Raw genomic sequence first — 26,871 nt, 5'->3', positions numbered from 1 at the left:
GAGTTTGTCTTTTTCAGTTGTTAGTTCTTTGTTTACTTTGTTGAAGGTTTTTTGGTTTGGTCGGTCGGCTGTTTTTTAAAAATTTGGTTGGTAATTGATCAGAAGTTTGGTTTGATAAGTTTGTTGCTCGATGCTAGTTTAATTAGTAGGCTGTCATTGGTTCGATAGTTTAGTGGATGAATATTTACCTAGTTTGGTTTAGTTGTTTAGTGATTGTTTAGAATCTGGCTGGATGTTTAATTAGAATTTTGTTTTTTGGTCGATAGTTTTTCCGGTTAATTGAATCATGAGTTATTTGGTTGTTTGGTTAGTCGTTAATTTGGTGGTTTTTTGTAAAGAAGGTTTGTTACTTGTTCGGGATGTTTCTTCTTTTTTTTGTTTGAGAGCGTGGTTTTGTAGTTTAGTTGGATGTTTAATTAGATGGTTGTTCTTTGTACGTTAATTTGTTTAGGTTTATTCGTTCAATAATTTGTCCAGCGTTTAGTGGGTTGAGTGGTTGTTTAGTTTGTTTATTTTCTTGTTGGTGTATTGGTTGTATGATGAGTGGTTTGTTTAGTCTGATGTTTAATTAAATGGTTTTGGTCGGTAGTTTGTTTTGTTGATCGCCTGGTTTTTTCTTGTTTGGCTGATGTGGCCTGGTGTGACGTAGGTTTTAGAAAAACATTTTCTTTATCGTGCCAACGTTTCGATCTTTACCGAAATCATCTTCAGCGCCTGGGATTTATAAACATTGTTTAAATTATACAAATTCGTGTAAGATGTGAAAATGAATTTATACAATGACAGACATTTTAGGTTTAATCAAAGTATTTGTACTCACTGAAAAAGTGTGAGTCTCAACATACAGCAATGTGCACAGAAAATATCTGCACAGAAAACACACACTTTGAGTGAGAAAAAGTACTTTAATTGAGTCTAAAAGTTCTATCATTGTATAAATTCATTTTTTGATTATTTAATTAGTTAATGTATTTTCGTTTGTAGTTATTTAGTCGATAATTTATTCTAATTGATTGAATTTTGTATCTGTCCTCTGTTTGGTTGGTCGTTAGTTTGGTTGATACTTTAATTTGTTTCTGGTTGTTTGCACTTCAACCCTCAGGGTGCCGGTGTTTTTGAAAAAAAGCCCATTTGTAAGTATGTCGGGTTCGAATGTAGGGGGGCCGCTGGATTCGAACCCGGGACCTTTACCTTACAGTGATGAGCGCCGTGTCAACGCCTAAACCGTTGCGGCCACCGATGCCCCTCTAAGAACATATTGTTGTTATGGCATTTATTGTATGGTATTATTTAATATTAGTAATATTTTATATGAAAACTAATTTTTTAATGTAATATAAACCAACTGTGATGGATCTTTTTTTTAGTATTTAGCTCTAACAGTTCATATCAGTGTTTTAGTTCATGTAATGAAAGATGCACTTACTTGCTAACAAGATTGAGGTTTTTTTTTAATTTTTACTCGAACTGAATAATTTTATGAGCAAAACTATCGTCTTTAAATTAAAAAGAACATAGACTGTGGGTTTTAAAGTCTTAAAAAATATTTTATGAAAGTCTTTCAGTTCCTAGAAATATTTATGTAACTATGTTGTAATGTTATAATTCGGGTATGAACACTGTTACGGAATAATTACAACAAAGGCATACCATAAACGAGAAAACTGTTGACGAAATAGAACAAAGTTCGAACAACCTCGACAATGTAGAAATAAACAGACTGTCACTCTATCGATAACGTTACAGGACTTGAAATAAAACCCCAAACTGGTAAGGGTGGAAAGGACGCCAAACATTGACAAGCTTCACTTTTATTTTCAAGAGGTGGAAACTAACATAAAAGGGCAAGCAAGTACGTGCGGCAAACAGACGCCCATTGAAGAGCAGAAATGTTGAGACCAACAGGCCGTATATGTTATACTTTCATCAAAATAACATATTGCGTTTAATGTTAATAATTTATACAATTGTTAGGATGAGCTGTAACGAAAGTAAATAATTAGTGATACTTTAAATTCAAGTACCGTTTTAATCTTACTACAGGTTGCTGAATGCCCACTCGAAGAAAATAACACAAATTGCAAAAGGAAAGTTTCAATTGAAAATAATAGAAAAAATGTTTGAGAAAAAACGCAATCCTTATACGTTAAATTATATATTCTATACTATATTGTACAATTAATTTTTCTAAATTGCCTAAATTCTAAATAAAAAAATCGTACCATTACAATAAAATTGAATCAAATCAACTATAAAGCCTTTTTCAAACTAATCGATGAAAAAGAATTCAACAACAACTATCTTATTAAACTAACTTAATTTTAAAGTTTTGAAGTAGTTATAAAACGTTCGTTTTATTACATCGCGAATCTAAATCAACCCACGCCCTGTTTTACAGCCTCTTTCGTATAACGATTTGAGTATGAAAACTGTTTTATGTCATGCAACGTGAAAATGTAAATGAAATTGTAGCTTCGAGTGTTAAAACTTTAATTTACATTTATTTTTAAAATATCTTTTATGAAATGTATTGGTAGAAAATGTGGAAATCACATAGGGAAATTTCAATTTAAAATATAAAAGATAATGAATTAAATTCGTTCTTTTGATTACATATATGTATTGTGTATTACATATGTGCGCGCGTGCGTGGTTGCATATAAAAATAAAATATAATGATTTCATCAGACTTTTCTGTTCGCCATCTTTTAAAAACTAAGCAATCTTTAAGCATATGTGCAACTCAAATTTGAGAAAATTACATTATACAAAAAAAAATTTTTGTTTCGTTGTCTGTGTGTATCTCTGTGTTCGTTCCATTGTGTGGAAATAATAGAGAATTTAAAAATGTTACTGGGGCTTTAGATTAATCTTGCTAAAAGTCAAACAGGGCCAGATAAATCAGACGTGTTTCTTCTCAAGTACATTCATGAAAATGTTGCCCAAAATTTTCAAGTTTCAAAAGTTGAAGATGATAAGAAAATCTGTAGTCGCTGTACTTTCTTATAAGTACTTGATATATTTATATTGATAAAGGACTTGATATTCTTATATAAGTACTTGATAAAGAAAAACACCGCTAATGGTTGAGACCTTTAAAGTAATAGCACACCATCATAATATCATATAAGAAACTAGTGCCTTACTTTACAGCAAATTTCTCCACCCTCGAATTCTCATCAATACAGCAACTTTACAAGACAATGCGTGCTCTTTAAACTTAGAAATTAATGATTATTTGGAGATAGTGAGATGGGGGTCTGATGTGACGTAGGTTTTAGAAAAACATTTTCTTTATCGTGCCAACGTTTCGATCTTTATTGAGATCATCTTTAGGGCCCGGGATTCATAAAAATTGTTTAAATTATACAAATACATGTAAGATGTGAAAATGAATTTATACAATGATAGACATTTTAGGTTTAATCAAAGTAGTTCTCCTCACGGAAAGAGTGCCAGTGAGTTTCAGCACGACACACAGCAATGATACATCTACACAGAAAACACACATTTTGAGTGAGTAAAAATATTTTGATCGAGTCTAAAATGTCTATCATTGTATCAATTCATTTTTTTCACATCTTAAACGTATTTGTATAATTTAAATGTTCTGTACGTGAGTGTAATTATGACGATAATGTGATTTCTTTAAAAACAAAATTAGGTCACTTGGACTTTTCAACCATTCTGTGAGAAAGAGGGAAAAAATGTCAATATTAATCACATTATCAAGTAATTTCCTCCTGTGATCTAATGGGGTTTAATCTGTAATTTGGTCGTAACCGATCATTTGGTCTGCTTATTCTCGTTGGTTTATCAGACATGTCCCGGCTTCTCGCCATCAACAATGTGTCTGTATGATTCTGTCAAGTCAGATCTGTTTTATAAGGTCGTGCGGTGTGGGATGCGTGTGTTCTGTTTGTCGGTGCCTTTAGTGGATTAAGTCTGGCTTTTTTTTATTGTTCCGTTCGGCCTTTCTTATAGTCGATTATTTTCAGAAATAAATGGAAGTTTTTTTAAAAATAAATTTTTCTTACCAACCCTCTCAATAAAAATAGTCCTTCGAAACTTTTTGATGAGGAACAATTTTTTTCTGTACGGTTTCGTGTTCAGTGTCGACTTTACTCGACGACTGTCCAAGACGTTGACTACGTGCGGATTTGGGCAAGACTGAGTTTCAACTTTCAAGGGGGAAGCTGTCACAACTTGCGCGCATGTCAGGGGTGGGAAAGCTGGCAGGAAATGAGCGAAAAAGTTAACGAATTCGACTTGAAACTTGGTCCGAGTAATTATAAAAGCAACAATTATAGTCCAACTCCACCCGTCATGTAGATGACATTTGAAAGAAGAAAGGCTGGGGAGGGTTGAGGCGTCCGTTTCTAACAGGGTGGCTTTGAACATTTCGATCATAAAAAATTAAATAAATAACCGGTCTCTAAAAATAAAACAATTGTCTTGTCTTTTATAATCATTTACCAACTTTACTCCTTCGGATTACATAAGAAAAACACATTGAAAACTATGGCTGAAATACCACAATTTCCCACATTTCTCAAAATAAAAGGAGAATCCTTTAATTTTATATTTACTTTATTTAATTTTAATTGTAATTAATTTTTTCATGGTCTTCTAAGGGCTCATTATTTTATATTTAAACAAATCTCATTTTTTTTTTTTTTTTTTTCAAATGCAAGAATTTTACTATACTTGCTTACAGTTCATACTACTCCTATGTTGCTTAATGTTTTAAAGAAAGGGTTAATTCTAAATTAAAAAGACCATTTAAAATTAAAAATGGTTAATTTGAAATTAAAAAGGTTGTTTCTAGCAAAAAAAATGGTTAATTTGAAATTAAAAAGTGCTCATTGAGCCTAAAAGAGGTTAGTTTGAAGGAAAACAGCTATTAAAAAATGAAAAATAAAAATAATGTAAATGAGTGTAAGTAGAGTGTAAGTTTCTAGCAAAAAAAATGGTTAATTTGAAATTAAAAGGGTGGTTTCTAGCAAAAAAATGGTTAATTTGCAGTTAAAAGGGTGGTCTCTAGCAACAAAAAAAATTGTTAATTTGAAATTAAAAAGTACTCATTGAGCCTAAAAGGGGTTAGTTTGAAGGAAAACAGCTATTAAAAAATGAAAAATAAAAATAATGTAAATGATTGTAAGTAGAAAAATTACAATAATAAATAATATAGGTACTCTCTTCGTTAGTCCTGTTTTTAAATTTGGGCTAAAGTAAATGTAAATAAGATCCAGATTTTTTTTTTCAAATGTTCTTTTTTTTAATGTTACTTTTCAATCACAACTAAAGTGTGATAATTTTACCTTGAAGGACCTTGGTATGCAGATAGTAAGATGTAGGGCAAGAAATAGACTTGTAAACGTTTGTTGGCTGAATTTGTCATTTTTTTAAAAACTTCAAATATACAAAAAAATAAAGGATACCTCTTTAAATTTGAAATTTTTTGGGCATAAAATAATTATACTAAAAAAATTATAATATAAAATAACAATGTAAAATAATACCTAACCTAAATAAAAATTAATTCCAATAGTTCGAATACCGCTTGTGACACTAATTTTTCATCGAGACCAAAAACCTTAGATAAAAAGAATAATTAATTGGAATAATTAATATGGTCAATTATGACCTCTAAGCAAATATGGAATAATAAAAAATAAAAACAAAATAAAATTAAAATTAAATAAATTATTTTTAAATATAAAACATGTGTGTGTTTTCTTCTCACCAAACTGTTCTAAGCAGATCTGAAATTAAATAATATTTCAATATATTTTTTATTGGGAAAATGGCCCATTAAAACAGCTACGCCTTTTCTGAATTGCAATCTTTCTAAATTACAATGCTCCAATGTATAAGTGATTTAAGCACTATCAATAATGTTGTTTTTGTTGATTAAGAGTGAATGAAAATTGGAAAACTTGTATGTAAGTGGGCTGGAAAAATACAAATTTCTTGACATTTTAAGAAAATCGTACTTTCTACTTGCTCATTCTGTGAAGAATGCCGTTGGTAAAAAAACATATCTTATACAATATATAAATTACATAGGATGTGATACAACACTTCTTTATATTTTTCCCTGTCAAACGAAATAAAAACAAATCTTACATACGACAACATTCGCACTTGACTAATAGATCTAATTTGCACATTCTTTTTTCTATTCTCCCCTCTTCCTTTGTGTCCTATGTCATTTTCCAATTTATTTGATGAAAGACAAGTGGGGATGATGATGAAAATATAAAAGCTTTGTCAAGATGGAAAAAAACATTCATCGGATAGTCCAGGACCTGGTTAGACATGATGAGGGTTGCGGTCCTGGTCTTGTTGACCATTCTTGTTTCATTGACAAGGGATATAGTTGGTTCAGGTCATGAATTTCAAATTTTCTCTCTAAACCTTCTTATGAACATGTGGAATTTTATTAACGTGGTTTATTACTTTTAGGATCTGTGTCTAATGACCATCCGTCGAAACAAAAACAATACGATGAAATTCTGATTGGCTACACTTCAAAATCGAGCAGTGAAGACGTACCAGACTTGGCCAGGCTCAAGAGCTTCAAGAAGGTATTGTAACATTTATTATATAAAATTACTGAGTGTTAATTTAGACGTGTATAGATCGTAAATGGGAAATCATCGCCATTCTTCAAAGACTTAAAAGTAGTCGATGAAGTTCAGAAAATACTCAATCACAAAGGATTCAGAAAAACGGGTGTTTTTGATTTGCTTGATTATGAAATGAGACACCAAACGATAAAACTATATGAACTGTTCTCATCAGTAAGCGATTGGCGAGATCTGAAAAACGTAAGAGATGCTTCTTGACCCAAATCTATTCTATAAAACAATAATTATTAAATAATTGATTACAGATTATAAATGCGCTGAATGGCAAAGTCCATCCAGAGCAGTTGAACTATGCTCTCGCAACGACGACATTCCACCATTTTAACAATTTCCGACTCGCACCTCCAAATTGGTTTGAAGTATATCCAAATTATTTACTACCTGCTGCAACATTGCGAGAATTGTATAGAAGGAAAATGAAAGGTAAATGGTTTTATAGTTGAACAAAATTTATCCAAAAGAATGGGGGCTAATGAGAAATTTGTGGTATTTTAAAATAAAAAGCACTAAAGACAGAAAATTTTCCTTATTTAAATATTCACTTAAAATTATTTTCTGTTTATATCTGACTTGTTACAATAAATATTAATAATAATGTTGTTAGTATAAATGTCACATTGAAGGACATTGCAAAATTATTATTAATTAATAATTTATATATAAAAATCATCATCAGATGTGAAAGGAAAGTGTTTCTCTAATACTAATTTTGAAGAGGTTTTATTAAAAGTAATATTTGGTTTTATGAAGGGATGAAAGAAACTGTCATTTATGTCAATATCGCAAACGAGACTGTCCATGGGAAGAACAGTTACTTCAACGCGTTCAGCGACACTGACCCAGAGTCAAAGCTGAGGTATTTCAGAGACGATACCGGCCTTTCGAACATGTTCATCAACTGGCACATGCATTTTCCGAACTGGCGGCCAGTCGGAAAGATCCCAAAAACTCAAAGCTGGGAAGACAGGGGCCACTTGTTCTACTACTTCCACCAGCAGCTACTTTCGAGGTACAACCTGGAAAGGATCAACAACAAAATGGAACCGGTCGATGGCCTCAGTTGGGACAAAGTAGAAGTAGGTGGAATTTTTTCCATTTCAATTTTTTTTTTTTTTTTTTTTTTTTTAATTGGAAATTGATAAATATTTTCAAGTTTTTAAGTACAGTATTGAGTGTTAAAAATAGCCTTTTTAAACTTCCCGGTTCAAACGATTGTACACAAAAGAAAAATTCTCTACCTTAAAACCTTGAAAATCAATTCCGACTTCCTTCTATCCTTTAAACTGTTTTGAATAGATTTCAAGGACAGTTAAATAAAAAAATTCTTTTCAAATCTTATGTTCAATTGTTCAATTTGATTTGTAAATAATATTTTCACTATTTATAAACTTTTTTTTATAAAGATGGGAAGATATGTCTTGGACTTGCTCGACAATGATGGAGACCCGATACCCGGCAGGCATGCAGGTGCACCAAATATACAAAACACTTGGTGGAAGCGTGTCAACGATTTAACAGGGCTGCAACACAGAATATCACAAGTCGTCGATTCCAACCTGATTCTAACTGTAAATATTTCTTTGCCTTGACGAATATCATAAAAATATAAATTCATTCTATTTTCTAAAGACGTCCTGTTACCATTTGGAAGAGCTGAGAAAAGGATCCGAAATATACCAACTTGGCAACACCATCCTCGGAACTGGAAATTCTTCGCATCCTGAATACTACGGATCATACTTTTTTGAGGGCACCGACGCGGTTAATATTATGGGCAAGGGTGACATTGCTGATAATGTAAGTATGGATTAGTCTAATTATTGTTTTTTTGTTTTTCTAATGCTGTTCATTTGAATAAAGAAAGAGCCAGGGTTCTTCTTCAAAATGCTGACAACTTTAAGAGACCCCATTTTTTATTCTATGTTGGAAAATATAAGATCTTTTATTCAAGACTACACAAATACATACATTTCTAATTATAAAGATCTGGATGTAAGTGTTTAAAATTTACTATAATAGAAAGATTTGTTCTAAAACACTTTTTTTAAAGGAAATGTATGATTATGAAGGTCTTTCGCTTGATTCTGTTAAAATAAACAATGAACTTACCACATATTTTGATTATGAAGAAATAGATGTGACAAAAGTAATCGATCTTGCTCCAAATGAAAAACTAGAGGATATCAAATACAAAGCCAAGGTATTTCACATGCTGATAGAAAAATAAACCAATTATTTTATTCTTTTCAAAATTTTCAGATTTTGAAATTAAACCACAAACCTTTCAGCTACACGGTTAAAGTAACAGCGAATAACAGTTACTTGAAGTCGAATAACACCGGAGAACCACCGCAAGTCATGTTCCGCCTGTTTTTGGGGCCGAAACACGATTGGAAGGGAAGATTGATGGACTTCCAATCGGCGATTCACTACTTTGTTGAAATTGACCGTTTTCCTATTAACTGTTTGTATAGCCAATAAAAATATACACTTTTATGAAATTTTTTGGTAAAAAAAATTGAAATTTTAGTGAAAGAAGGAACGACAGAAACAACTAGAAACTCCAAGGACTCTTCTATTTATGTAGATGGCGAATTAAACTATGCTAAAGTTATTGAAATGATGAAAAGTGGCAAAAGAACAGGAAAAGATTGGAACCTGGACTACACTAAGGTTTGTCATCACAATTTAAACAAGAGACTTTTAAAAAAAATATATTTATTTTCAGGAAATATCATTTTGTGGTTTGCCCAGTAATCTCATGCTACCCAAGGGTGAGCCTCATGGAAATAAATTCAGAATAATTAGTCTGATAACTCCGTTTAAGCCTGAGGAGCAAGGCGAAGTGATCAGGGAATTCAAGTCTTTCCCACTTTGCGGAAACTTGAAGATGATGGACCACTGGACTGGATTTCCCTTTGATAGGTACAGTTTAAAACACGCTTTTGGCAAATTAAATTGTTTACTAAAAAAAAAATTGTGCTTTCAGGATTGGATCGATTCACGATGATTACTTCAAACCACCGTTTGCTCTTCAACAAGAGCTTACAATATTTCACACAGATTGAAGAATTATATTTAATTATTTTATTTATTTATTGCATTTTTTAAGGGACTCTTATATGATGTTTGGATGAGATTGTTAATAAAACAAACATGTTGAACTTAATTATTAGAGCCATAATTGTGTATGAGGAAGACTATTTTATTATTTGATTATTTTATTAACTATGTTAATAATATTTTCTTGAAAATATTGATTCTTTTATTACAGAAAAACTCTGATAAATATGTTATTAAAATAAATAATCATCCTTCAATTTTAAACTTATTTTTGTAATATTTGCCAATTTAATCAATAATTAATAATTAATCGAATGAAACTGGTTTGTAAAGTTGTCAGCATATTGAGAATTCCTTACTTTTATAATGATAATTATAATTAGAAATGGTACTTTAAAAATAACTTACATCAAAATAAGACAGATCAGTGATGAGCCAGATTTTAAACCATTGATAATGCATGATCATTTTTGGTCCAACCAATTCTTGCAGTTTTGGCTTGTCAGGTGTTGTTGACGTCTCGCTATCTTCGGTTTGTTAATAATAATTTTAGTTAAAACACTCCACTGAATACGGCAACAAGCTGAAACACATGAGACAGCCGAAATATTTGGAAAAGTCCAAACTACAGACCTCATGATTTTTTTGATGAAAGTACAACCTTGAGTTTGGAGTAAGCAAATCCACAATAATTGGCCAATAATACAATTTAAACTCATCTGGAAAATACAAAAACATTATTTTCTAAACTAAAAATTTCCTTTCTGCTGACCATGGGACTGCGCTGTATTTAATTTTCTTAATTTGTCTCAATCCCAGAAATGAATTTGTACAATTTAGAATCCTATTTGACTTTCATGATTTATGAGATTTCAGTTTTTTGGGGGGAAAATATTCAAACTGGCAACTTACTGCGATGGCCGAGTGGTTAGGGCTGGCCGATTCATATTTGCCAAGCTAACAGTCCTGGTACAAATTCTGTCATAGCCCATGGATTTTTAATTATGAATAGTATGGAGAAAGTATTGTAAAGTGGTTTGACCCCTTGTCTGCAACACCCCCATACTTAACTGTTTGACCACTTTGTGGATGGTAAACATATTTGAAGCTATGGTTTCATCCACAGCACTAACAATTAAATTCATTTGCCTCCTAATTTACTTCAACCTATCAAATAAGCCTTTAATAAAGTAAGAAAAGAGTTGAGCTCAATTTACAACCTTGACATACTTTTTTAATTTTTTGAAGAACAACATTTCTTCTAGTTTGAAGCCACCATTTTGTACAGTGAAATTAATCAAAGTTTCTATTTGATCAAAACCTAGAGTAATATAAACTGAATATGAGTAATAATCTTTAATTAAAGTTATATTTATATCAGGCTTTATCACTGTTGACCATTTTCATAGAAAGGGTTCTTAGTTAAAAACAAGTATAAACTCGAAATCAATCGTTTTATTCGAAGTATAACAAGTAACAATTAACGTGTTTTTCTACACACTTTTCCCCATTACCACTTATAACAACTTTATAATTGTGAACTGACAAATTGGGTGTTTTGGTAATAAATAAAGTCAGAAAAGCTTTTTGTAGTTTTTCAAATTATTTAAAAAAAAATTGTTTAATGTAGTTGTCCAAATTGCAAATGAAAATCTACTGGATACACGTTTGAAGAATAAATTGGGTGAACTTTGGATTTCAGCTCGTTTAATTTATTCTCTCCCCTGTCTCCGTTGAAACAGTCTGGCATCGTGCAGAAGTGTAGTACTCTTCCGAATTACCAATACAACTTGGTTTTTTTTCTAAGTTTTTGATGTACTTGATCAATTTTAATGCAGTATTTGATAGATAGGGTCTCTCTAAACTAAAAAGAAAAGTGAGTCTCCAGCCATGAACTTCCATACGGTCACTGATAGGTTTTTGAATTTTGGGTTGCTTTTGGCATTTTTCCTGACCTTTCATTGACATTTAGCCGCCAATTGTTGTACATGCAATTAATACTTTCAAGAAAAGGCTGTCTTTTGCCTATTAATCAATAAAAATGCATGCCTGTGCTTCACCTGCTGTTACTCAGAGCACATATAGTACCCATAAATTGAACTTTTTGACTTTAAAACGATCTTTAAATTTTATTCTGCTATTTTTTTTTTATGGCAGGCTGTCATCGATAATCATATTATCAGCACAATGTATATAAATAATTATGGATAATAACTTACAACTTATATTTATTACTCGATATTCACTTATTTACACAATCAAATATATACATATACATATACATACACTATAGAGCTAACAATTATATATATATTTACAATATTTTCAGATATGGAAACAACACTGTTTCCTTTAAAAATTAAAACATGAGACACTATAAAATTCCCAAGGAGCGTCTTTTTGTTGGGTGCCAAAACAACTCGCTCCCTGTAAAAGGCCTAGGAGTGGTTAAAGTTAACTGAGCAATCAAATCTTTCTCTACAAATGAGACACTGCATGGGGTTGGCATGTCTGTGGGCCAATTGAGTATGGCCTATCCTCAAATGGCTGAGCACAATCTGTTCATTGCGTTTTTGACCATCAATGGACAAACAAGAGCTTCTCAGACAATCTAGCCCATTCATGCTACTGTTCTTTACTGTTAGTAGTGTCGAGCTAGATTATGGTGGATTCTGTTTGCACATTTATGTTTGTACATTCATTGATCTTCAGCCCATGTAACAGTATTCATACAACTGTCTTTCCAAGGTGAATGTTCTTTAAGCGTCTTTAAACTGTGGGTGCACTTGTATTTAGTTGTGATCAATCCATTAACATTTTGATCCGGATTTTCTTTCATAGTAAGCCTAAAGTTTTGTCATAAATTGATGATGCAGGTCTTCCTCAGTGTTGATTTTTAAATTTGTTATTTTCAGTCCAAAACTTCACAAACCAATAGCAAATGGTTTGTTAACACTCCCCCAAAGCCATACTGATGTTTCTTGCAAACTTGGCTGCCTAATGACCGAGTTTAAACACTTAAAATAATTTAGCACAAAAATTGTTATATTTGAAGGTATATTAAAAAGAGTGTGTAAAGGATTAGCGAGCATATCAATATAAGCTGAAAATTGAGGATTAATAGCAGCTTATAAATTGTAAATATGCCAGTAGTAAACAACAGGAAGCCGCAGTAGGGCCAGCCCAATAATATTCACAACAGCCTGAATATAATAAATATAATATAAATTGAGATAGCGTTAACTATTTTTTTAATATGTAGATGTTTTGCCTGTTATTTTTTTATTTGCTTCTTTCAGCATGTGCCATATTTTGTTGGTCAGGGAATGAGTTGGGTGAGCTGACAGATTCTTTCCATTTGTGCCAATTTTTATTGTACAGAGGTTACCACCTGTAGGTACTTTCAAAAGAAGGATATGGTTAAAAACAAAGCATCCTTAAATTTAGTATTATGAAGGTAAAAGAAAAAACTCCACCATTTGATTGTTTAATTGAGAAAAATAAATCACATTTTGAGAAAACCACATCTCAACTAGCAACATACTAAATTAAGAGAAAAAAGGAACTGGGCAGTTTATACAGTAATTAATAAGCAATACTGGTCAATCTATTAATGAACTGCCATTCTATTATAATCAGCTAAAAATCTCCAAACGTTTTCATAAACAAGAAATGTTATCACTGTTGCCGGTACGACCCTTGTCATATTTGGAGTCAGGCCTTTGTAAAATCCTCGATACCCCTCAAATCTGCAAACAGTTAAAACAATTTATGTTTTTTTTTTAATTCTTTATAAATGACAAAAAGAATGAAGTGAAAATGTTCATAAAGCCCAATTGTAAAAAAAATTAAATAAATAAAAAAATTAACACTGCTTTCTCTAAAAACTAAAATTAATTGATAAAAAGTAGGCAGTTTTAAAAATTTTATTGCATGCATATCTAACATTTGGAACAACCAGTTTAGATAGGATTTGCTCAAACTGACTCAAATACCTGTGTTTTGTCTTTTCATAATTGAGGGGTGATAGCGGAGTCGTCGGGTCACAGATGCCAGCGACATTCTCAGTACCTCTAACAACATTGCCACATATCACACCCCAAAACTGCCCAAAGTACTTAACTAAATAAATTCAATGTACCATCGACTCGATTACGCTCCTCTGGGTATGGACCGCCGGATGCGATTATTGTATTATTAATTGTGTCAGGTCTATGGCCGCATTCGATTATTAATCGGATGAAATATTAATATCAGCTTAGAATGTTTAAAATTTCTCCACACATTTTCAACCACATCCACAAAGCTCACCTTTGTATTCTTAAAGAAGACTCCCTCGACTTGTAACCTCTTGCCACGGGCTGCTTTGTAACGAGTCCTAAAATGAAATATTATTCTCTACTGTTATGAGATAATTATTATAATAAAATTTAACTACAATGCCAAATTTCTGTTGTAAAATATTTGACTTACCAGAACTGTATTTTTTTAATTTAATATCTTCTAACTTTTCTGAAAAATGATGATAAACCGCTTTTTTTTCTGAATTTAATTTTTTTTTTTTTTAATATTCCAATATTTGAAAGAAAAACAGCTGTTCTCACTCCTTTACAACCAGTACAGAAGAGACAAGCATCCTTCTGTACTTATATTTTAGAATTTAGAAAACAGCAATAAATAAATTGACACTGAAATATTATTAATATACAATTTAACATCCATTAACATTTTGAGCTGCAAATTGCTGAAATTATTCATTAAAAAAAATTTTTTAATCACTTATTGTTAATCGTACAACTGAAAATTTGATTTTGCTCGATATCAAATCATATTAAATTTCACTAATATTTTAAAATATACTCAAAGTGGCCTGCTCTTAAATACATTTGTTTATCATAGCATTTAAAACAAACAACCAGCAGACCGTGGTTGCCTGGTGGTCTATTGCCTTGCTAGCGGTTCTGGGTTTGAATCCCAGCATAGCCCTTGGAATTTTATTTGCGATTAATTTGGAAAAAGTACTGTAAAGTGGACTGACCCCAAGTTCATGATATCCAACAGGTTGTTGGATGTTAAGCACTACTAATAAGTAAAAGTTAAGAAACTACTTTCATTGATTGAACCACAGTGGTTAAGGAGTCAGACTCTCGGCTAGATCCCGCTGTCATGGGTTCGATTCCCACCGTCGCCTCTGAACTTTTTTTTCTGTTGTATAAGAGGAGCAGTGGTCACAATGAGGATCTCACTGAATTCAGTCCCGACTCCCTTCAAAAATGAGTTTCTTCAATGAAAAAACCCCGGTATACCAGCGGAGCCAGGTAGCTGGAAAGCTGCAGTGCACAGGGGGAACTCCTTGAGCTCCTGGTATCCACAATAAAAAAATAAAAAACATTCAACTAAGCATTGGATGTTGCAGATGAGGGGTCAAACATTCACTTAAAAAGCTGTGGGCTCTGCTCAGATTATAATGCAGAAACGCGAGGAAGGCAAAAACTCGGCCACTGTGGACCCTTCAGCCCTACCATATAAACAGGAATATCTTTACTTTCCAAACAACATACCTAAAAATCTTTTTGGTTTTAAGCAAGTATATAATGGCCTTTCTTAGCAAACCAGTTCCTTTAGTGTAGAATTTCACTGGGTGATCCAGCTTGGATCCATCTTAATTAAAATAAATTTGGTTATATTTTGTATTTCCATAGGATTATGATCATTCTTTTCCTGTAAAGTTTTATTTAATTTATTTGTCAATATTTTCTGTTTGTAAACACTCACTATATTTTACAACACCTAATAAAAAAAGTTTTCATCGATAAATAGTAATGCAATACTAATAAAACAAACCAGTTTCAGAGCAATAAAAACTTACCTTTACACTAAATAATAAAACAATAAAACACTTGTGGAGAACTTTTAAACCTTTGCAAAAAAAATATACAATTGGCAAATCACAAATATTAATCGAATACGGCCGGACGTTTTCGATAAGAATACGGCGTATGTGAAAATAAAACGTGGTTGAATAAAGTATGAACAAAAGGTACAATTATTTATTTTTAAATAGTACACACACCGCTTGTGAAAATACAATCAAAATAGAGAAGGAAAAAAAATTAAAAAAGAGAAATTAAAAGAATATGGAAACCCTGCCAGCAGGAGTCATTTTCTTCCAAAACATTTGTTTTCACAATTCAAAGGAAAGAAAGGTTAAAATGAAACCAACTGGTCGCCATCGACCAAGCTGGAACAAATTACTTTAAAAAATCTTTTATCACAGAGGGCTAACAAATAATCAAATAATAATTTAAAAATCACGTTCCTCGTAACTATTATACTTAAAATAAAAAATAAAAAAAACCACCTTTCTCTCCTATAACTTTTACAAAAAATACATGATTTATTAAACACAGTTTTAAAGTTGTTTATATATTTATTTGAGAAGGTTTTATAAAGGGAAACTGGCTATTGAATGTAGGAACTAATGACAATTTTTCTGTTTTATTCATCCCAGAATCATGACAATAAAATTCCAAGCTTCGACTTATTTCAACTTTCTATTTTATAAAAAACTGCTTTATCAGCATTTACATCAGGGATAACAAAAAAAATTGTTTCCACCACCCAAATAACAGACTATTAAAATTATTAAAGGCATAAATTAAATATTTGTGTAATATATAAATCTTCGAAAAGGCTTTATATTATTTTATTTTTATCATCTAACATAAAACATAAGCCTCGAGTTGATTAAATCCGTATCAACCCGCTATTATAACGCTTCGCCTTAGAATTTCATTGTCATGTATAAAATGAAAAAGGAGTTAAGTTAAAAGATATATTTTTTTTAACACTAGCTCTACCTTAAACTAATTCTGTTTCTACTTATGGGCCAATTCATTTGAGACTTACACAGAAAGTTGATACTTAACAATATCAATGGGAACAAAAAGATAATTCCATATAGTTTATTTTGTCTCAAAAATATTTCTATGAGAATATATATCATCAAATTTTCTATTTCTAAATGAATTTAAGAAGTCACTTAGAATATAATAATGAAAAATTCTTAAATTATAATGTTGGATCACATTTCTTTTTTATTTTATTTATTTATTTTTTTATTTTAATAATCATACTATAAATATATCTATAATGTCATTTAATTTGTTAACTAAATTCAATAAAACAAAATTTTAAGTGTTCATTGAAGAATTTGATCACCTAAAGTATATTACAATTAACAAACTTTGGATTTTTCTCTTTTAAATTAACCATATAAGATTCACGAAAAATCTAACTTAAAAAAAAAAAAAAACAGGGATAAGTCAAATCATTAAAACTGATTTGTAATAAAAATGAAGTAAAATGATTTTTGAAGGTGGTAAATACTTTATTATCAGTGTTTTTATCTATAATTAAACACGTGCCTAAGCAAAAGTCGGATTAACTACCATCAGTGAACTTTTCATATATGATTAATACTAGACATATATTGGGCATGACATGCAGTAAATAAGGTAATAGCCCCTTGTAAAACCCTCTAATCCCTTCATACCTCCATGTCTGTTGTATGCAGTCCACAGCGCCTTTGTACGTGTGGTACTGATCTTGTAGACGTGCCCTGATTACCTGGTACGGGTACGTGATGGATGCGGCGAGCAGTTTGCTTGTGGCAGCAAACGCAATGTACTCCAGAGTGCTCTGTAATGTCGATACATAGGTAACGTTTATTCATTTTTTTTTTTTTTAATTAGTTGTATAACTTACCAATTTAGCATCAATCGGTGAATTTTTATACTGGTTGTAAAAGTTTTTCATCTCTTCATAAGTCATGAATTGAATAGCACCATGAGAAACACCAAACATGCCAGGAAGGAAACCCTGAAATTTTCAACACGTCATGAAACAAAATATGACACGTAAGACTTAAAGTGCTTCATTTGAATTAGTCAAAAAAGTTCTCTCGAAAAAAAAAATGTTAATTTTATTGAAACATTATTGAACTTATTGACATCAAAAACAAAACAAAAATAAATAATAAAATAAAAAAACGAAAAATCATCGAATCTCTCTTTACCCTGTACAGTCCTCTGACACCTTCTAGCCTATATATTGTAGTTAGAGCGTCAACCATTCCGGCGTAGCACCTGCCTGATTTTGGCTGTGCATCGTTATATTGCAAACATAACCTGCCAAGAATATTAAACCCCGTCTTAGGGGCATAAAGGGGAAATAACAATACAAAGAAAACAAGCTTTTTGGGCAATCTTCATTTTCGAATTAACGTCTATTTAATCTTAATTAAGTTTAGTTTAAATAAGAAAACTATTTGAATGCTTGGGATTCATTTAACTTTCATATAACATAGTGAAAGAAAGAAATTTCATGTAATGAGAGCATATTGTGTTCTTTCAAAATCAAAAGCAAACAGGAATTTTTTTTCCCAAATAAAAACATTGCTGCACTAAGTACAATGTAGCAAAAAAGTGTTAATTTAGCAAAGATAAAAAATTCATGCTTCTATAAATTTATCTAAATTTAAAAGAGAAAGAACAACATACACTACATTAAAAGAATTTTGGAATTTAAATACCCAAGCAATCATTTGAAAAAAGAGTTAAAGAAAAGAAAAAAAGAAAAGAAAGAAAAATTACTTTTGCCCAAATTATTTACTTACATCACCAGATACTTGTCTGTATTTACATAACCGGCATTGTTTGATATAGGCTTACCTAGTTTTGACCACCCAAACGGGGTTGGTCATGACAAGTGTGAGGATCCCTGCCTGAGCGGCTAGAAGCATGTGCATCGAGGGGCCCAAGGGCGTTTTCGAGTTCCCTCCTTGAACCCATGTTTTAATAGAGTTGTAACTGGCGACAAGATAACAATTTTAATATTGCAATTTAAAATAGACACAAACATTAAAAAAAAATTGTCTTACAAAAGGAAATAGAAACCCCAGGCACTGCCAGAACCCCAAACATTCGGCGTGACACCTTTATATAAACCTCGGACGCCTTCCTGTTTGAATATTGTCGTTATCGCTCCTTTTAACCCATTGTATTGCGGCACAGCCGATCTGCCATCATTCACTTAAAAGAAAAATTTAAACACTTATTAAATTTGGGCAATTCAAGAAGGTATTTTTGATTAACCCTACACAACACATAAATAAGCTTAACTAGATATGAATAGCAGTTACAAGGCTACTTCTCAAAGATTCGACGCAAAACAAGGGAATAGTAGATTTCCCCTTTACCTGCCTCTCATCGTAAGTGAAAAAAAAATAATAAAACTATTTATTTTAATTAAATTGATTTAAAATATTACTACAAGAGATAATTTATTCATTTGAAAAGAAGTAAATAAAAAATTTTATCTGAAAAAGATTTGAACCAATGACCAAACGATGTGCTGATTGTGCAAAGCAGGTGAAACCTCAACACATTTATTATCGGATGGCATAGCTTCTTAACTCTTGCAACAGAAGGAAATAAAATTCATCAAAATAAATTCATAAAATAAAATTAGCAGATGAACCATTAGAAGAAGCATAAGCAGTAGTTAACTGAACAGTTATAGTTTTTGAGTAAAAATTCCATAAGGAATTAGAAATGACTTAAAAAAAAAAATTCAAAAGAAATTAGAATTGGGATGACCAAGGATGATGAACTCATGCTTTTTCAGGAATAATGTACATGTTCTATCTGTAATATATGTTGTACCATTATACCTCTGTTGGTTCATTTTATCAAAATGAATTTAATTGAAATCATTGAAGAAGACAATGGGACTAGAAATGGCAATGGTCATTAATGCTCATTTAGAAAAATCAATAGTACCACGGAAATCCAGTTTCTTATGAGCGAGAGTTGGTTATTTTAAAGGCAAAAAATCGTGCAATTCTAATGTAATTTATCTTTTAAGAAGTTTCGAACTTTTAGAATTTAACTGCTTGTTTATCATCAATAAACTTTGAACAAAACGTCATCACATTCTGTTGAACAGCGTGAAAAGTATAAAAAAGTTAAAGAAATGGAAAACTTCAACAAGAACAAAGAATCCAGAAGAAACATCACCAAGGAGCAAAAAACTCATACAATTCTATTGTATTTTCTCTTTTTAGAAGTTGATTGTTACATTGAAAGGAAATTTTATCTAAGGTTATGCCAGTAGAAGTGATAAGTTCCAAATCAAAATTTAGGTAAAAGATTTAATTAGTTTTTTTTTCTTGATAACCCAAATATTTTCCTTTCAAATTGAAGTTCATAAATTTGTGTCTTATTGCGTTCAGTGCACTGATAAAAGATTGCAAACTGCTGACAAAACACCTTACAACCAGACGATTAAAATGGTTCCCAAAAATGACAAACTTTCAGCAGTTTATCGGCCGAAAATTTCCTGAAGTCCAAAGTGGACAAATGGATAAGGAAGGTCGGTGAAATTTACTTAGGCTGTTTGTGTAATGGGGCCAAATTTAAATCCCATAGTCCTAGAAGTTTAAATGTCTTTGAAAACTACTATTTTTTCTACATTTTATAGTTATTTGAATATTTTTGTATTGTGTAAAAACTGTGACAAAATGGAATTGCAAATGTCTGATTGAAACATGCAGCTACAATCGTAGGTGTACGACAAACATCATACAAATACACAAGAAAAAAATTCCCAAATTGTACACAACAAACAATTGTACAAACACTGAAGAACTAAAATGATTCTGAAAGTCCAAACCAGTACAAATAAGCTGACCAAGATGGTCATACTCGATCAAATGACATTCGTTCTATTTATCTTCTGGCCCTGTAGAGCTTGATTTAGTTCTGTAGAAAAATCAATAAAATCCAGGTAACATGTAAATCCAGTTCTTCTTGTATGAGCTTCAGTTGGTTTCCAAGGTCGGTAGAACAAAAGAACTAAAAATATTCAATCCGTTGACTGTATTTGGAATGAGCCCAATAAAAGTGTGAAAAGGAATATTGTTAAAATATTAACTGTAAAAAATTGGATTCTTTTTGCTTTGCCAAGTAGAATGAAGTAGTGAAGTATAATTGCCAATAAATGTAATGAAGAACAATTCATTTAACCACAAACGTTTTTATCTCCCAATTTAGATCTAATTTTGAGAAATATTAATATGTTTATCCTGGCCCATGTATCAGAATTAAATATTATAAATCTTAACAAAGCGGACCCAAGAGTTTCTATTTTTTCCTGTATCTATTTATCATCTAAAAATTATTATCAAGGATGACAAAAGTATAACAAATTCCAGACCAGAACATGAACTAGTTCCAGACATGTCCTCTGTTGGTGCGAAGGCTTACGTAGGTCGAGTTTTTTAATTCTGGGAGAGGAAAAACCAGGGCCTGAAGGATACATACGGGAGGCCCTTGAAAAAGCTTTGGGGTCAGGTAAAAAGCTTAGCAAGGATCTGTACATGAAAAAAAAAATGGAGATTCACAATAGACCAATACAGGTGGCCCAGTGTACAGGTCGTAAAGAGACCAGCTCAAGAAATTTAATGGCATTAAATAATAAAATTTATATTGACTAAATGGACCCAAGAAAAATTGGTGAATGGCAAGGCAATTTTTAAAACAGATTGCTTTTGATTTAATCAAATGAAGTAAAATTTCAAATAAATGGATTGATGTGCCAAAGAAATATATCTTTCAATTAGTTTTAAAAAAATTCTTTGTTTTGTGAAATAAAATTATACTGGGCAAAGGATGAAGACAGATCTAATACAAAGCTGATCAAAGAGTTTTACTGTTATTTACATAAAAATTTTCACTGAAGTTAATTCTATATGGTGAATTAATCAAAGTTGAACATATTTGGAATGACTGTAGTTACCATTAAAGAATAGAAAAAAAATTAATGGCAGAGTGATCATTCAATATTTTATTTACTGTGTGAGGATTGTTGTAACGGTGTGGTAAAATTATTCAGAAATAAGAACAGAACAAAATCTCGGCTCCTTTTTGGAAATGAATCACCCCCGTAACAGGACACAACAATCCTCCCAACTGGTCCTATATTCAAAAATAATAATAAAAAAACATAATAAATAGTTTAAGAGAGGAATTTCATATTGTATCTGTCTATAGTTTTCCTCTACACCAGGGAAGTTCAATTAATGTTGGCCACAGTTGTAATTGACCCAATTGAGTAGGGTCAATTAAATACATTTTAACATATTTTGAATGGAAGTTAAATTTTCAAGAGTAGAAAGACTAAAAAGGAAGACAGGTTCAATGACCACTATTTCACTTACCCTATAGCAAAATCAATAATGTAGTGGGAATCTAGACCAATTGCAAGTTCGATGGAATGTTGGAATATTAAAGAAAAATAACTAAATTTAACTAAATTCCACTGACTGTCATTCTATTTAAACTTGAAATAATATTTAATTGTAAAACTTAGATCCCTTTTAGGTTTTGATTAAGCAATTTCCAACAAGGGGACTGAATAACGAAAAAAAAAACAACTAGAAAATCTCAACTTATTCCCACTTGACTATGATAATACTCTAAATCAAAGCAAAGCTGTTCAAAAAATTTTACTGTTGTGTTTATTCCTTTTTCTCATTATTAAACCATTATTTTTCCATCATACTTGATCGACTTGTGACTATTTTGGTACAGTGTTGTGTAAAAATTATTCTGTAGCATTTTGATAGAATAAAACAGCGAAAATGGGCCAGGATGATGTCAGGTCCCAGACCATCTTCCGTGCAGGTTCTGTTGGCCACTGTTGTAACTGTCACGATTGGCTCAACACGGTTAAGTAACTAAAAATATGTTACGTATTTGGAAAAAGGGGGTTTAATGCTAAATGACCACTATTTTACTTACTCAACTAAAATGTGGTAACAGGGAAATCTAGTTTTATATATTGATTGTTGATTTCATAATCCATAGAAGAACAAAATAACTTCCAATTCAATGAAATTCATATTGATCTGTACTTGAAAGGGATCCACGAAAAATTGGCGAAAGGCAGGACAATTTTTAAAACATTAAATCGAAAAATTGCATTTATATTTTTATCAAGATAAGTGAAGTATAAGTTTGACTAATTGGATTGAAGAACAAAAGAAATATAAGTTCATAGCTGCATATTTGGAATAACTGTTAATGTCTAAATATAAGAGAAGAGAAAAAGGGAGAAATTTAGTGGCTCAATTGCCAACCAATTTTTTATCTACTGACCCTATAAAAAAATAAATAAATAAAATAATGTGGTACAAAGAAAATCCCATCTTCTAATCTTCATATATGGAGAATCTTCTGTTGATTTCAAGGCCAACAGAAGATCAAAAGGACTAAATATCCATTCCAATTCAATGAAATTCACATTGATCTGTATGTAAAAGGGAATAGGTGAAAAGCAAGAAAAATTTTAAAAACAAAGTATAATTTTGACCAAATGGATTGAAGAGCAAAAGAAATACAAATTTATAGCAAAACATTTGGAATGGCTGTTAGTGTCTGAATATAAGAGAAGAGAAAAAATGAGAAATTTAGCGGCTCAATAGCCATCCAACTTTTTATTTACTGGCTCTATAAAAAAATTAATAAATAAATAAAATAATACAGTGTAAAGAAAATCCAATCTTCTAGTCTTCATTTATTGGAGCTTCTGTTGATTTCAAGGTCAATAATAAAACTAAATATTCATCCCAATGCAATAAAATTCACATAGATCTCTATGTAAAAACGAAACCAAGAAAACTTGTTGAAAGGTACAAACATTTAAAATTAATAACCTAAAAATTTAATTTTTTTGTATTGTCAGATGAAGGAAAGATTACTGATCAGATTGTATTCTTCTTCGACCTGTCCACTTGTAAAGTATAATTTTGACAAAATGGATTGAAGAACAAAAGAAATACTAATTCATAGCAGAATATTTGGAGAAGAAAAAAAGGAGAAATCTAATGGCTCAATAGCCATCCAATCTTTTATCTACTTATCCTATAAAAAATAAATAAAATAAAATAATAAAGTAACGAAAATCTAACCTTTTTAGTTTTCATACAGGGGTAACTTCCGTTGATTTCATGGCCGATAGAAGAACAAAATACCTAAATATACTATCGGATTCAATGAAATTCAGATTGATCCGTATATGAAAGTGATCCAAGAAAAATTGGTGAAAGGCAAGACAATTTTTAAAACATTAAATCAAAAAATTAGGGGGACCGCGGTAGCCGAGTGGTTAGCATGAGAGACTCGCACGCCGCGGTCGTGGGTTCGATTCCCACCGTCGCCCCTGGCCCTTTTTTCCCGATAACCCCCAATTCGAACACACAAGAATTCGTACTATGGCAAAATGCAAGATCATAAGGCCAATAAATAAAAATAAAAAATAAAAAAATTGCATTTATATTAATTTTTATCAAATGCAGTGAAGTATAATTTTGACTAAATGGATTGAAGAACCTCCTGAAAATCTGTACTTGAAAGGGATCCACAAAAAATTGGTGAAAGGCAGGACAATTTTTCAAACATTAAATCAAAAAATTGCATTTATATTTTTATCAAGTGAAGTGTAATTTTGACTAATTGGATTGAAGAAGAAAAGAAATACTAGTTGATAGCTGCTTATTTGGAATGGCTGTTAGTTTCTAAATATAAGAGAAGCGAAAAAGAAGAAATCTAATGGCTCAATAGCCATCCAATCTTTCATGTACAGACCCGATAAAAAATAAATAAAATAATGTGTACAAAGAAAAACCAATCTTCATAGTCTTAATATAGGAGGAGCTTTTGTTGATTTCTTGGCCAATACAAGAACAAAAGAAGTAAATATACATTCCCATTCAATGAAATACACATTGATCTGTATTTGAAAGTGATCCAAGAAAAATTGGTGAGGCAGGACAATTTTTAAAACATTAAATAGAAAAATTACATTTATATTTTAGTCATGCGAAGTGAAGTATAATGTTGACTAAAATGATTGAAGAACAAAAGAAATATAAATTCAACTAAATTCACATTGATCTGTATTTGAAAGTGAACCAAGAAAAATTGGTGAAAGGCGAAGCGAAGTATAATTTTGACTAAAATGATTGAAAAACAAAAGAAATATAAATTCAACTAAATTCACATTGATATGTATTTGAAAGTGATCCAAGAAAAATTGGTGAAAGGCAGGACAATTTTTAAAACATTAAATCAAAAAATTACATTCATATTTTTATCATGCGAAGCGAAGTAAAATTTTGACTAAAATGATTGAAGAACAAAAGAAATATAAATTCAACTAAATTCACATTGATCTGTGTTTGAAAGTGAACCAAGAAAAATTGGTGAAAGGCGACGCGAAATATAATTTTGACTAAAATGATTGAAGAACAAAAGAAATATAAATTCAACTAAATTCACATTGATCTGTATTTGAAAGTGAACCAAGAAAAATTGGCAATAGACAAGACAGTTTTATAACATTAAATGGAAAAATTAGATTTAAATTTTCATCCAATGTTTAAAGAACAAAAGAAATATAAATTCATAGAGGCATATTTGGAATGATTGTCAGTTTCTAAATATAAGAGAATAGAAGAGGGAGAAATTTAGTGTCTCAACAGCCATCCAATTTTGTATCTACTGAACCTATAAAAACATAAAATAATAAAATAATGTGGTGGCAAAGAAAATCCAAACTTCTAGTCTTCACATAAGAAGTTCTTCTGTTGATTTCAAGGTCAATAATAAAATTAAATATTCTTTCCAATGCTATAAAAGTCACATAGATCTGTATGTAAAAACCGAGCCAAGAAAAATTGTTGAAAAGCAAAAAATGTAAAATTATTAACCTAAAAATTTTATTTTTTTATTTTTTTAGGATTGTCAGATGAAGAAAAGTTTAATGATTTTTGTTTGGGTATTGTTTTCTTCTTCGACCTGTCCACTTGTACGGTAATCGTTGGAACGTTGAACCCGAGAGAATTAAAGATCAATAAATCCGCAAATTACATAATCATTAAAGAAAAGGGTATCGAAGAAATGGAGAAATGTAACGATCGACTATCGGAGAAAGCGACCACCCATGCGCGACACGTTCTCCACATGCTTCTCGGTGAGAGAATTTGAAGTTTTGATTTACCTGCAAATCTGATTTTGATGAGGTCCAACGGGTGGAGAATGAGGGTCGACGTGACACCCCCGGTGACGCCAGCGACTAGGTGCTCGTACCTGACGTGCTGGAAGACACTCTTGAAGGTGGCACTCGGGGTCGTTATCGTTTTCACGGATGTCATGTCCACTTCTTTAGTCTGACAGTCGCTCCGGCCTTCATCGGCGTACGGTATCGTCGTGCTGGAGTGGACTGGCCTCAACGATCCGTCTCGAAAGGCATAGCCCTGAAAGAAAAACTCGCCCTCTCAGCGGTGCTTCTCGTCAACCTTCCTTTTTAATACTTTTTCAATTTGAAATAAAAGCCGCCTCTGGTTCAAGAGCCGTCGGATTTGTCAAAGCAACGCGACCACGATTGATCCTGTCGAGTGTGGAAACCGTCTGCCTTCGGGACGACGTGCACGATGAGATCGCTCTTGAAGATTGACTCTACTCACTTGAGTCCAAGTCTTACGCCGTTACAGACGGGGAGGAGCAGGCGCTTCACTCCTCTTTTGTCCGCCTTTCCCGCTCTTTCCAAACTTTCAAATTCAAATCTATACGTAAAAATGGATGAGACCTTTGTAAGAAAAGTAGTACCAAGTTACAAGAAGGGGCCGTAATATGGTACACTAATGGATCAAAGATGGAACAGGGAATAAGTCCCCGAGACAAGTAAACTTATTTTTTGTCCAGTTCTCATGAAGTTTTGAAGTTGCCCTAACAGTAAGTTTTTTGAGAGGTGGAGATGCGAGATCTAAAATACTAAAAAAAAGTTTTGGATTGTGAAATATTTTAAAATAATATCCAATGCTCTCTTTTATCACCTTTTAGCTAATAATTGTTTAACATGGAATGTGCATAACTGGTTAACACCTTCCATTAATAAAAACTAAATAACAGACTTCTGACTATTTCAATTCAGACTGACTCATATCCAGTGCAAACTTATCTAAGGCAATTAGTCTATTTTGCAAACAACACAAGATGAAACTTCTTAAGACAAATGTTTGCACTGACAATGT

At 31.6% G+C, this 26,871-nt stretch overlaps 3 protein-coding genes across 4 annotated transcripts in view; 1 reads left to right on the top strand and 2 right to left on the bottom strand.

The window, feature by feature from the left end:
- Window positions 1–4,152, bottom strand: part of LOC106673358 (synaptotagmin-15-like) — a 118,545-nt gene extending 114,393 nt beyond the window's left edge. The window contains exon 1 of one of the 2 annotated variants that reach the window (XM_014405448.2): window positions 4,038–4,152. The gene's annotated coding sequence lies outside the window, so the exon portion shown is untranslated. The remainder of the gene's footprint in view (window positions 1–4,037) is intronic. The other variant, XM_014405449.2, reaches the window with a different exon arrangement.
- A 2,129-nt stretch (window positions 4,153–6,281) lies between these two features.
- On the top strand, window positions 6,282–9,909 carry LOC106673360 (hexamerin-like). Its single transcript, XM_014405452.2, has 13 exons — window positions 6,282–6,391; window positions 6,469–6,590; window positions 6,645–6,833; window positions 6,899–7,076; window positions 7,404–7,729; window positions 8,057–8,221; window positions 8,283–8,450; window positions 8,514–8,645; window positions 8,704–8,853; window positions 8,913–9,117; window positions 9,184–9,326; window positions 9,382–9,578; window positions 9,643–9,909. The coding sequence occupies exons 1-13, from the start codon at window positions 6,322–6,324 to the stop codon at window positions 9,719–9,721; spliced, it is 2,124 nt and encodes a 707-aa protein (XP_014260938.1). The 5' UTR covers window positions 6,282–6,321; the 3' UTR covers window positions 9,722–9,909.
- A 3,278-nt stretch (window positions 9,910–13,187) lies between these two features.
- Window positions 13,188–26,315, bottom strand: LOC106673357 (mitochondrial folate transporter/carrier). The gene is made up of 7 exons (XM_014405447.2): window positions 25,839–26,315; window positions 18,658–18,808; window positions 18,449–18,586; window positions 17,794–17,905; window positions 17,484–17,597; window positions 17,272–17,417; window positions 13,188–13,465 (listed from the first exon to the last, which is right to left on the bottom strand). The coding sequence occupies exons 1-7, from the start codon at window positions 25,990–25,992 to the stop codon at window positions 13,327–13,329; spliced, it is 954 nt and encodes a 317-aa protein (XP_014260933.1). The 5' UTR covers window positions 25,993–26,315; the 3' UTR covers window positions 13,188–13,326.
- Window positions 26,316–26,871: the final 556 nt, after the last annotated feature.

The sequence above is a fragment of the Cimex lectularius genome, unplaced genomic scaffold, assembly GCF_000648675.2.
Source record: "Cimex lectularius strain Harlan isolate CLEC.00 unplaced genomic scaffold, Clec_2.1 scaffold106, whole genome shotgun sequence".
NCBI lineage: Eukaryota > Metazoa > Arthropoda > Insecta > Hemiptera > Cimicidae > Cimex > Cimex lectularius.
Note: the sequence above shows the minus strand (reverse complement) of the source record. Positions and strands in the feature narration are given on the sequence as shown.